The following is a 12142-nucleotide window of genomic DNA, read 5'->3' on the forward strand; positions in this document are numbered from 1 at the left end:
CTTTCCTGGCAGCCTTTGGAGTGCTGGACTTTGTCCACGTGCCTGTTCCCGGGAGCCAGGCAGGTAGGAGCTGTTTTGAAAGGCTGTCCAAGGCTAGGCTGAGCTGTCTGATCCCAGCCCAGTGCCTGGAGCACACTGTGCTGTTCGTACTTTTTAATGCATCTTCCAGCTCTGTGCAGCCAGAAGCACCTTTAGCTGCAAAGTGCACCTAGCCCATTGTCTCTCTTGGGGGGATCAGGACCTCAGTGTTTTTGGCTTCAGACCCTCAGGGTCAGTTTATTTTCCCAGTGAGCTGGGTCAGCAGTTTCACCTGCAGGTCTGGCCTGCCCTGGCCCTGCCTGAGCTCTGTTTCCCTCTGCGGCAGTGGGTGTTGTTATCATGGTGCTGTTTGGAGTTGGGAGGAGTGGGAGGAGAGCATCCTCTTGCCAGTCACTCCTGATGCCTTGTCTGTGGGTCTCAGCCTCTGTGAATCCAGGTGTGTGGTGGGTTCACTGCTGGCTGATAGCTCATGTCTTTTGTTTTCCAACATTGTGTGTGGTATATCCCCTCTCCTGCTGGACTAACCCCTTGGTTTTGCTGGAGGTCTGGTGCTCCTTGCTTTCCATGCCAGATCCGACCCTGGCTTTTCTCAAGAAGGCCTGGCTGGGCATTGGGGGGCAAGGAGCTGCTGGCCAGGGAGCGTTTTCGGGAGCCCAGTGCATCGCTAGTGGCGTGGGGACCTCTTGTGGCTGCAGAAACGGGGATGGGGCCAGGCTTGGCTGGGCTCCCAAATCCCAGCTGCCTGCCTCTCCTGGGGCCCTGCATGGGCCATGAGGAATACCAGGCTGGTACCCAGCTGGGCTGGAGCATCAAAGCTGAGCTGGTGTCTCCTTCCTGTTTTTCAGATTCCAAAGGATCTTTGGAGCCACACAAACCAGGTGAGTACCCTGCAGAAGTTACAGGTTTAACCCCCAAAAGGTTTAAACCCCCAAAGAGAGGGGATTGTTAATGGCCATGAAGGGTAAAGAGCACTTTTGGGGTACAGTGCTGCAAGACCTGGAAAATGGTCTCTGTCAGTGCACCTCTGGATATTTCTGCAGGCAAATTGACAGGGACACTGAGACCCACTTGTACTTCTGGCTCTTGCCTGAAATTTTGGGCAGATGGTCATCAGCACTGTGACCTTCTTGTCATTTTGCTGACCATGGTGAGGGTGTCCAAGCCCTGCATCCCCTGCGTGGTGGCTGCAGGCAAGAGGATGCTTGGAGGAAAAAAAGTAAAAAGTCAGTTGCTCACATGTGCATCTTCTCTTCCAGTGAAAGGCAAGAAGAAACCTGTTCTGAGGATCCAGTGTGTCCCCATCAAACCGCCTGTTGCCAACACAACGTAAGTATCTTTGCTGTCTGCTTAAAGCCAGCCAGAGGTTTGCCAGAAGTTCTCCAGAGTTAGATTTGCTGCTGTCTCATGGGGAAAGGCCTGTGAAGACTTCACAGAATCACCATAGTTATTTTTTTTCTCTTAAGCTCTGGCTCAGGGGTGATGAGAAGGAATTACACATGTATGCACATGTGTGTGCATACATGTGCACAGTGTGTCTCTCTCTGGGAGGTGCCTGCTTGATTTGAAATGGCTGAGAGGCAGAGACTCAGACAGTTGGGAAGCTTTCCTCAGTCTTTCTGCCATGGCTGTGCCAATGCCAAAGGGCAAAGACATGGTGGAGAGAGCGAATCTGCCCAAGGGCAGAAGGGAGGAAGGTTTTTAGTGCAGGAGAGGAGAAGAGGTGGCAGCAGCTGGACCCAGGGGCATGAAGATTGGGGAATACTTTGCATGACCTGAGTATCAGGATTAGTTTGAGTTGTTTGCAGTTCCCTGCCCTGGTATGAGTAGGACACAGACATCTTATGTTTGTGCTGCTTGGTGCTGGGGCTGGTGCCCAGCAGTATCTCAGGGCACTGGAATTTCTCTCTGCCCTGTTTGCTTCATGCAGCTGATGCTTGTTATGCTGTGGTGGAGAGCCCAGGGTAGCAGTGCTTGGTTTGACAAAGAGCAGACAGCTAAAATTCCTCTTTCGTGGTGCTCTTCCAAAACACTTCAGGCTGCGTCTCTGCTGCTGAGTCTTGTTTGCTCCAGAAACCTGTTCTAGAGAATTCTCCCAGGTCCAGGAGAGCAGTGAATCCCCAAAGGGGAAATATCACTACCAAAAACCCCAGGTAGAGAGGACAGATCTGCTGGAGGGGGAGCCAGGGGAACTCCCCCATGAATGCTGTGCAGTGTAGCATGCAGACACCCAGCCCCACATGTAACAGCCACCTCTTTCCCCCACGGGCGCATCTGTCTCCGCTCCTGTCAGTGTTTGAATTTCCCCTGGAGAAGGCCTCACACTGGAGCCTGCAGGGCTTTGCGTGCCCAGAGGCTGGTGCAAGCTGTCCACAACTCCTTTTTTTTTCTGTGCCTTTCAAGCTGCAGTGCAAATATTTGCGCAGTGCAAGGCTTTTGCTGCCAGCCTGAAGCACTTCCTTGAAGCTGGAGATTGCTGCGTTGCTCTGATGGGAATTGGGAGGCTAAACCAGTTGGGCAGTCTCTGCTTTTAGAAGGTCCCAGGGGATGGGGAGAGCAGAGAAGTGAGGCACAAGGGAGAGAACACTTGTGTTGGCAGTAAAAGTACTGTGCTGCACATAATGGGAAGTGAGCAGCAATGAGGAAAAAGGCCATAAAGGACGACTTTTGCCTGTGTGGTGTTGTGCAAACGTGACACCAAAGTGCTGCCTGTGCTGCCTGGAGTGTACACAAATGACTCACGGGTGAGGAATTACCTGTTGCTCCCTCCGCGTGTGTTTTGAGCTACGTGGCTGTCCTGTTACAACACCTGCCTGTCAAAACATGACAACTGAGCTGCTCTGCCACACAAACGTCTCAACCCGGTCAGTCTCGGTTCCTCAGGCTCGTCTCCTGAGCAGGGCTGGTTTCATAGCCTGTTGCTTTGATGCATGGCTCACCTGGCTGACTCCCCAGGGTTCTCACTGCCTGCGTGCAGCAAGTGCCTCGTGGGTGTGGGTTGAGGTGTTACTGGCACGACTGAAGCACTTGTGAGTGTTTGGAGGGGGCTGGTTTGAACCCACGACAAGGCACAGTGGAAAGCAGTGGCTGAAAGTGCTCAAAGCAATGTGAAACCTGGTTCTGGCTAAGTTGAGCTTTCTTCTGATTTACTCTCTTTTCTTGCAGGCCCCCGAGGAACTTGGACTCCAGGACGTTCATTACCATCGGAGATAAAGTACGTGTCAGTAGAATTTCTTTTTATGCTTGCTTTCAATTGTGCTTGCCCTGTGCATGGAGAGCTCTGTGCATTGTGCCTGACAACCTGTCAGATCATGTCTTGAGATTCCAGAGCATCCCATGGGTTGGATGGTGCCCTCCTGGTACAGCCTCATGGGATGTATCTTTGCAGCGATGAGAGATGCCACAGCAGGACCTTTTCCCTGTGGAGCAGTGGGGTTTCTCTGTGTATTTAGAGCAGTGACTGTTGGGGAGCTGAATGTGTCATCCACCTGCAAGATGGGTTGTCCCTGAGCCTGTGCACTCACGGGATGGGGTGTCTTGTACCTGTGAGGCAGGTGGGTGCCCTCAAAGGCCAGGTGGGCAGTTTTGTGCATAGTGGGAGATCACAGCAGTCCCTTGACAGCCCTACCAGCCACCTTGGTCTGAATGGATGGAGAGCAGTTGTGGCTGCCCCATCCCTGGAAGTGTTCAAGGCCAGATTGGATGGGGCTTGGAGCAACCTGGTCTAGTGAAAGGTGTCCCTGCCCATGGCAGGAAGGTTGGAACTGGATGATTTTTAAGGTGCCTTCCAATCTAAACCGTTCTATGATGACCCAGCCCATCTGCCCTAAATCAGAGTGGCCTCATCATGCTCTCAGACTGCCCCAAACAAAGTTCCCTTTGTCCTGCATATCCACAGGTCTGTGTTACTGCCCAAGGCCTGGGAGAAGCTGGACATGAAGCTCTCCAAAGCCTTTCCTAGTGACCTGATGAAAAACACTGCTAGAAATAGCCACTGTCTCTCTTTTATTCCATTCTCTTGTTATGGGTTCTCCTGGGGCTGCAGAAGGCTGTTTGCAGTGAGCTAAAAATACCCTGCATTGGATCAGCCCTATATCTAGTCCCTTCCAGGCTGGGATGTGGCTTGGCTGATGGGATCTGGGTCCCTCAGTCTCAGAGCAAGGTGTTTGTAGTGTTAGGGGAGAGGAGAGGGTGCTTTGAATGGGTCCAGGGAATGATCCTGCTGCCTGTGCGGTTTTCTGGTCATTGTTGTATGCATTAACAGCTCAGGGAGAGATGCTCTCTGTGACAGCCTGGGCATGGTGTGTGCAAGGGAACAGTGCTGCAGCTTAGGGAAAAGTCTCAAGAGTCACTTCCTTGCCTGCTCCAGTGTTTGCAGGAATGGTCTGGTCCAGGTGTTCTGGAGTAACATGATGGAGAAGAGGAATTGGGCGGAAGACCAGCTTTAGGCCAGGGGGTGGATGCTGACCTTGGGTCCATTGGATCTGTATGGGCTGTGCCGTGCATCTGTTGTTGCTGGGCAGGGCAGTGCTGGTTCCTGGAGTGTGCTGGGAACTGCCAGCTTCTGGGGAAGCCTTAGGGCAAATGCCAGGAAAAGAAAAAAACAATAACCTGGAACAACTGCAGAACACGTGTCCTGAAAAAGCATCACCAGTTCCTTCCTGGAGGCCCCTGCAGTCACTGTGAGCCTGCACTGCTCCTCTGCGAGCTGCCCAGGGTGGGAGGTCAGACATGGCCCCCTTAACCCTGCTCTCCTCATTCCAAGATCACTGTCCTGCCCAGGAAAGGGCTGGCACCTTCCTGTGCTGGGCAGTGCATAGCTCAGCGCTGAGCTCAGGCACAAACCTCCCTTGCTCCCTCCTCAGCCTCCTGCCAGCCACATCTGGTTTGGATCAACGGAGCCAGGGGTGGCAGGAAGGTCTGGTGGCTGGGGCCGTGCTGTGGCCAGCACCAAGGGGAGCTTGTTGGCCGGGAGCTTGTTGGCCAGGAGCCCAACAGCCACATCTCCCAGCTTGGCTCCTCCACGCCAGAGGCTGTTTCCTCTCTGTCCGCTCTGGGCGTAGCTCGCAGGCACAGCATCCGGCTCTGTGCTGTGCTTGTTTCCCACCCTCACTGCCTTTGTGGCCACTGGGCCAATTTGGCATCCTGGTATTATTTTTGTTCCCTGAGACCAGAGGAAAACTGGAGGCTGGATAAAGCCTGGCTAAAAGAATGCCTGTGACTTATTAGGAGTGATGAACGCAGTGTCCAAAAATAACCCATGTCTCACTTGGTTCATGCCCTGCCCAGCAGATCCAGCAATTACAGGGGAACATGTCTTTAGGGAAATTTGTTTGTGGATTGTGCAGGAGCTTGCTGGCTCTCTGCTGCATGGGGCACTCACTGGGCTGACCACTAGCCATAGGTTTTTTCCAGCTTGAAGTGAGACTTGCCTGAGCCCCGTCCTTGGTGCTAACTCACATTTTACTTTGCTGGCTGCTTTCTGGTAATGGGAGAAAGTATTGAAAGCAGGTAAAACCCATGTAAACTCCCCAATAATTAGAAATTGAGTTGCTGTGTGCATCCCATCTAAGAGAGGCTTTGCACAGATGTTATAAGACACATAGGTGTGTTTATGACCAATGATCTTTGGGATGTGGGGTGAGGTGAGAGATTCCTGGCTGTGCACAGGGATTTGGAGCAGCAGTAGAGGCTGCTGACTGCTGCCTATGTTGGCACAGGAGCTGTTAAAATCCTGCAAATAGTTCAGCAACTGCAGAAATACCCTTGTGTGGGTAATCCCAAGCAGGCAGAGAGGCACCAGCCTTTGGTGCCCTTTCCAGTGGCAGCGTGCCCTGGCTTAAAGGATAAAAGTCTTGATCTCCAGCTGCAGAGGCGAAATTAAATGAGCCCTGGTGAGTACAGGGTGAGAGGGTTTGGGCTTTGGTACAACAGAGCAAAAAATATACCCTTCTTCTCTAAGCATGGTATCTCTGGTGGATACCTGTGGTGGATACAGGAGCTGGTGGAATCCTGTAGGTACCATTTGGAAATGCTCTGTATGAATGAGCTGCAAGTGTTGGACCTCTGCTGATGTCCTTGATAAGTGTGCTTTTACTTGATTTTATTTTTTCTCTCTCTCCCTAAAGAACTTTGAGGTGGAAGCTGATGACCTGGTTACAATTTCAGAGCTGGGCCGTGGGGCCTATGGTGTGGTGGAGAAAGTCCGACACGCGCAGAGTGGCACCATCATGGCCGTGAAGGTGAGGACAGCTCCTTGCTGAGTGGGATGGAGTTCAGGATGTGCAGCTCCAAGGGAGCAGAGAAACTGCTGAGCTCCACTGGTTGTGGCAAAGTGGGGACAGGCTTATCTGGGTTTTGCAGTCTCTGGTATTGCTGGTGTGGATTGACTGGTGAAGGGTCTGTGCTGGTATCAGTTGGGCACTGTGGAGTTGATAACAGGTTTTGAAATCCAGGCTTGGTGCCTGCACTGCAAGGTTTGGATGTCAGAGTGCCTGTCCAGGCTGCTGGCCTGGTCCTGCATCTGCTGCAGAGCTTGCCAAGGGTTTGGCATTCATTAAGGTGCTGACTGGCAGAGGGAGCCTGGGCGTCTCCTGGGTACTAATGGCTGCTAAATAACCATCAGATGTTTGCCCTGGCCCCAGAACTGCAGGTCCTGTGAGTCAGACTGAGGGATGATTGTGTTATCCCACCTACACCAAACCCTTCTTCTCTCTTATTTGTTTCAGAGGATTCGAGCCACTGTGAACACTCAAGAGCAGAAGAGGTTATTGATGGACTTGGACATCTCCATGAGGACAGTTGACTGCTTCTACACTGTCACCTTCTATGGAGCCCTCTTCCGTGAGGTAGGAGCTGGTGGATGACTGGTGGGAACCTGTGGCCCATGGGATTGCACCAAAGGTACCAAACTGTCCCAGAACAGTGTTCCTCAGCCCAGCTGGGCTGTTTGAGGTGCTGCCTTGGCTTAAAAGCAAAGGCTTCTCTCCTTCAGGCAGTGTTGATCAGATCCCATTCCTCACTTCCATGGCAGATTCCTGAGCACATTGTTCATGGCCTGGACTGACTTTGGGGCAGACCCTCAAAGGGAGGGGCCACCACAGGTAGCTTTGGTGTTACCTGGACATCTGTGCTATCTAGTGTAGAGCCCATGTGCTGATGGTGTGGCCAACAGCAGCTGCATGGCTTGGACCTCAGCTTGACCTGTGTGGAAAGGATGTGTCCATTTGTCCATCCATCCCCATCACTCTCTTCAATTCCCACAGATTTTCAGGGAATTGCCTCTCAACTGCTTTCTTTCCATTTGCAGGGCGACGTGTGGATCTGCATGGAACTCATGGACACCTCCCTAGATAAATTCTACAAGAAAGTACTGGAGAAGAAGAAAACCATCCCTGAAGACATTTTGGGGAAAATGGCTGTGTCTGTGAGTGCCTATTGAGTTCTTATGTGGGTCTGTGCATCCCCTGAGGCTGTGTGAGGTCTCTGTTGAGGCCTGTGGTGTGTTTGCAGTGGAAGGCTGGTGCTGTGTGTGACTAACTTGTGTTCTGTCCCTCTGTCCCCAGATTGTACGAGCTCTGGAGCACCTGCACAGTAAACTGTCTGTAATCCATAGAGGTAAGTGCTGGATGGGATTAGTGTGATGTGGCTGGGGATTTAACCTTGAAATAAACTATGTGAGAGGACTCCTTTCCAGAAGTTGCGTGGTGTGTCTTTCTGGGATGCCTGAAGTGAGGTCTGCTGGTACTTAGGCCCATGGTGGACAGATCTAGATGCCTGAGACTTGTTCCTGAGATGTATCCCTCCTGCCTCTGCTTGCTTGTTGTTCTTGTCCTCCTTTCCAGATGAAAGATTGAAAATAACAGCTGAGTTCCTCACTACCTATATTTTTATGGACATCTCTGTCTCTCTGAGTACAGAGGTGCCTTGAAGGCATGGGTAGGTCTAGCACGGTGAGGGCTGAAGGAGACCTTATAAAATTACAGATGGGAATTGTGACACTCAGGTCCTGTTCTTCATCCTGGTTTAGTTCCCTGTGTAGTTGTGGACAGCTCATGAAAGGCATGAGACAAATTGTCCTGAGAATTTGGTAGACTTGGGCTTTTATAGCTGTGCTGGGCACATAAATCTCTCCTCTGGAGCTGGGGATTAACTCCTCAACGTTTTATTTCCACCTTTTGACCTGCCTTGTTAGAGAGGAGGTTTGTTCTGCCTGGAGGACATGGTTGTAGTTTACCTGTGAATGCCTTTTATTTAAATAAGGCTGATGGGGTTTTGTCTCCCTCCCCATGCGTTAGGGTCTGCCTGGTTCCCTGCTGTCTTGTCTCAGACTCTTCAATTCCCCTGCAAAGACTCAATCTGTCCTCTTGTATTTTTTCTTAGATGTGAAACCTTCCAATGTGCTGATCAACAAGGAGGGGCACGTGAAAATGTGTGACTTTGGGATCAGTGGCTACTTGGTGGACTCGGTTGCGAAGACCATGGATGCTGGCTGCAAGCCATACATGGCTGTAAGTGTGCTCATGTGCAGCCTTCAGCCTTGACTCCCAGAGGCTGCTGCTTAGAAGTCAGTCTTGGTTCACCTCCATTCTGGGATAAAACAACCACTTGAGAGGGCTCTGGTCTCCCTGACTCAGCAGAGCCCTCCAAGGATGGGATTAGCCTCCCTGTAAACCCTGCTCTGTGCATTAATCCCACAGCAGACTCTTTCTCTGCCACCTTCCATTTGCAGAAGGGTAAAAGACTGGTTGGTGCTGGTTGTGGTGGTTGGAAGGGCTGCTTCTTGTTGACTAGAAAATGCTGAGGCTTTTCCTGGCAGGATCATTTCATCCTCAAGTCAGTATGTCTATCCCTTTGCCATCTGTGGTATCCATGTGGGTAATGTGTGCTCCTGCAGCAGGGATCGTGCTGCAGAGATAGTACAAGTCTTACTCAGGAGCTGGAAGAGGAAGTCCATGTGAGTTGTGTGGAGTAAGATTTGCCTTTCAGCAGTGCTAGATTTAATCTCAGGCCCTGCCTCCATAGGGACATGAGCTGGGGAAATCCACCCAACCTGGGTTTTGGAGCCAGAGATTTGCTCTGTGGGGTTTGCACTAGGAAAATGAGATGGGGTTGTAATACCTTCTATTTTGCTGTTACAGCCAGAAAGAATAAACCCTGAGCTGAACCAGAAGGGCTACAACGTGAAATCGGATGTCTGGAGCCTTGGGATCACAATGGTAACACCAAGGGCTGGGACTGGCCCCTGCAGCCCTGGGGTTGAGATGGGGTTCAGACTGGTGGGGTTTGGTGGGTGCTCACCAAATGAGACTAAATTCTGAGTGTGCTAGCTCAGGGCATGAGGTTCTAACCCTCTGCTTGGTTCCATAAAGCTACTTGTGTACAATGCCAGCTCCAAATAGCTCCACTTGGCTCTGAGCTATGTTGGTCTTGCATCCAGGCTCCCAGGGGCAATATCGGAATGACAGTGGTCTTAGTTGGGCATCCAAAAGTTTGGCTTTTAATTGCTCTGCAGTTCTTGTGTGCTGACTGGAGATGTGGTTGGTCAGTGGAGCAGCATTTGCTGCAGCTGGGGCACAGTTTTCCTGTTTCACCCCTGTCCCATGTCACCAGAGCCTTGCAGGGGGATCGGGGTGAGTCCTGCTGCAGTGAGGGCTGCTGTGTGTGCTTTGCAGCAAATCCTGCCTGCAGGGTAGCTCAGAGCAGCCAACAGGAAGGGGAAATACTTTCAGTTCCAAAATCGCAGCTGCTCAGGATGGTTTATCTACCTCCTGCAAGAAACGGATCTTGCAGAAGCAGCTGAGATCTCTGGCGCCAGAGGAGAAAGGAAATCCCAGCTGTTGGCTCGAAGGGATGCCGTCTGGGAACGGCTATCGCTTTCCAGGAGACTCTCTCTCTGTGGGTAGATTATTTTCAGGAATTTTTTCCTGTGCCCTCGTAGCTGTGGCCTTTGTTTTGGGCACTGCATCCCTGTGTTTGTGTGTGCTGCACAGATCTCTTGGCAAGTATTCGTTCTTCCCCAGCTGGTCTTGTCCACAGTGCCAAACCCAAGCCCCTCTCTGGTGTCCCCATGCCAGCACAGAGCAGAGCTGGGCTGGCTGACTGGAAATGTAATCAGCCCCGAGATGCAGGAAGCTGTGGGATGGGAGACTGTCTGAATGATGGAATCTCCAAACCCCTTTCCAAAGCTGGATGGGAGAGGGAACCCTGCAGAAAGCCAGTCAGCCTGCAGCTGAGTGGAGTCCCAAACTATTCGATTCCCTCTCATGTCTTCCTCCTGAGATGGCTTCCTGGGATTTTTGCTGTCTGTTTCTGAAGGGGTTGGATTGATTTCAGACCAGACAGTTCTTGGGCCATTGAGTTGCAGGGCCATTCCAAGCCTTCCTGGACTTGTGGCTTTGTTTAGTTTTCCAGCAGCAGGAGCTGAGCTCTCCAGACCTGAGCCAGAGGCAGGTGGAGGCATCAGGTCCTGTCCCTGCTCTGTTGGTTCAGATTTGTTATTCCTCCCATCCCATCACACCCTACCAGGCAGGTCTGGAGGGTCTGTTGTCCATTTTGAGACAGGAACTGATCCTTAGCATGAGGAGACTGCCCAAGAGCTGTTATGGGCTTTTTCCTGCTTGGATGAGTGATGGAGCAGAGATCCTTCCAGTAATCAAGGTGGTTTTGGCAAAGATCTCGATAAGTGGTGTTCTAGCACTTAATTTTCTTGGGTCTGTGGATTTTTTTGTGTGTGTTTAGCTCATACAGCACTAGCCTGAGGCCCAGAGGCTGCCTTAGGGCCAGCAGTGCACTTAGGAAGCCAGTGCAGAACCTGTGTGCTGTTACTATCTTTTTAAATAATCCCATTTTACATATCTTTTGTGGCTTCCTGTAAATGCATTAATATGCTGAGCAAGCCTAAAAAGGAAGTATTTTTGGCCTCTGAGTCTTTGTGCCTTTGTATTTAAAAAAAAAAAAACAACAACAAAAAAACAACAAAGAAGAAAAAGTGGTATGACCCAAATTGAAAATGGCCTGTAAGGAAAAAGAGGGTTTGCATTTGAACCTGAGCTGGCAGAGGCAGGGAGGCTGTGTGGGGTCCTGCTTGTCCCAGTGTCTCACAATACTCTGTGTCCATCCTCAGATCGAACTGGCCATTCTTCGCTTCCCCTATGAGTCCTGGGGAACTCCATTCCAACAGCTCAAGCAGGTAGTGGAGGAGCCCTCGCCCCAGCTGCCTGCAGATCGCTTCTCCAAGGAGTTTGTGGACTTCACAGCCCAATGGTGAGTTTCCAGCAGGGACTGGTGGCTTCTCCCAGCCTGGCTGGTGAGGAGCCCTGATCCCTGGGGGCTGGAGTGAAGCATGGAGCTGAGTTTGACATCCTTTCAGAGCCCATTTCTCCCCACCTTGCCATACCAAGGCTGGTGCTCAGCGTGGCAGGAAGCACTGCCCAAACTGGTTTTGCTCTCGGCCTGACTCACCCAGGCTAGTTGGAAGGTGCAGATGTTTCTCTTCCCCTTTTGCTGTCACTGCAGCTGAAATTTTGGTGGTTTCTGGCAAAGTGGCAGTGAAACCAGAACAAATCCCTGGCAGCTTCTGGGTGCCTCTGGGTGAAAGTTGGTTTGTGGTTTTGTGGGAAGCTGCTCCCCCGGGCTGTCCCTTGCTCCCTGCGTGCTGCTTGGAGCTGCCAGACAGAGGTGAGCTTACCCTATACGTGGTGGGAAACCATGTCCTCTCCTCCTCAGTTGTTCTGGTCTGTGTGGGACAGACTGCAGAGCTGCTTGGCTTGTGCTTTTTGTGGCAAAACACAGAGTTGTCTTTTCCCAGTTACCTGCCTGGATGGATTCCGCTGGTGGTTCAAACCTGCTCAGCCAAGGAGGGAGAGGGATAGGTGCTGCCCACAAGAAACAAGTCATGTTGGTTGGGAAGGGGAGATCCCCTGTGACAGATCACACACAGCAAGAGGAAAAGATCCTACAGCTTTTCTCTCCTGGTTTTTTTTTTTTTTTTTTACAGCTTAAGGAAGAACCCTGCTGAGCGAATGAACTATTTAGAACTTATGGTGAGTGTGGAGCTGTTTCTGCTAGTCTTTATCCTAAAGCATTTTGAAATCAATAGTTCAGC

At 51.4% G+C, this 12142-nt stretch overlaps 1 protein-coding gene across 1 annotated transcript in view; it reads left to right on the forward strand.

Annotated features, from left to right (window-relative positions):
• Positions 1 to 12142, forward strand: part of MAP2K3 (mitogen-activated protein kinase kinase 3) — a 16302-nt gene that overhangs the window by 3684 nt on the left and 476 nt on the right. Inside the window, exons 2-12 of the mRNA XM_009079920.1 lie at positions 885 to 917; positions 1296 to 1365; positions 3202 to 3250; positions 6165 to 6278; positions 6765 to 6884; positions 7346 to 7462; positions 7602 to 7653; positions 8419 to 8546; positions 9177 to 9254; positions 11162 to 11301; positions 12035 to 12080. Of these exons, the coding sequence (XP_009078168.1) occupies positions 885 to 917; positions 1296 to 1365; positions 3202 to 3250; positions 6165 to 6278; positions 6765 to 6884; positions 7346 to 7462; positions 7602 to 7653; positions 8419 to 8546; positions 9177 to 9254; positions 11162 to 11301; positions 12035 to 12080 (947 nt within the window). The remainder of the gene's footprint in view (positions 1 to 884; positions 918 to 1295; positions 1366 to 3201; positions 3251 to 6164; positions 6279 to 6764; positions 6885 to 7345; positions 7463 to 7601; positions 7654 to 8418; positions 8547 to 9176; positions 9255 to 11161; positions 11302 to 12034; positions 12081 to 12142) is intronic.

Source organism: Acanthisitta chloris, unplaced genomic scaffold (genome assembly GCF_000695815.1).
Source record: "Acanthisitta chloris isolate BGI_N310 unplaced genomic scaffold, ASM69581v1 scaffold29888, whole genome shotgun sequence".
Classification (NCBI taxonomy): domain Eukaryota; kingdom Metazoa; phylum Chordata; class Aves; order Passeriformes; family Acanthisittidae; genus Acanthisitta; species Acanthisitta chloris.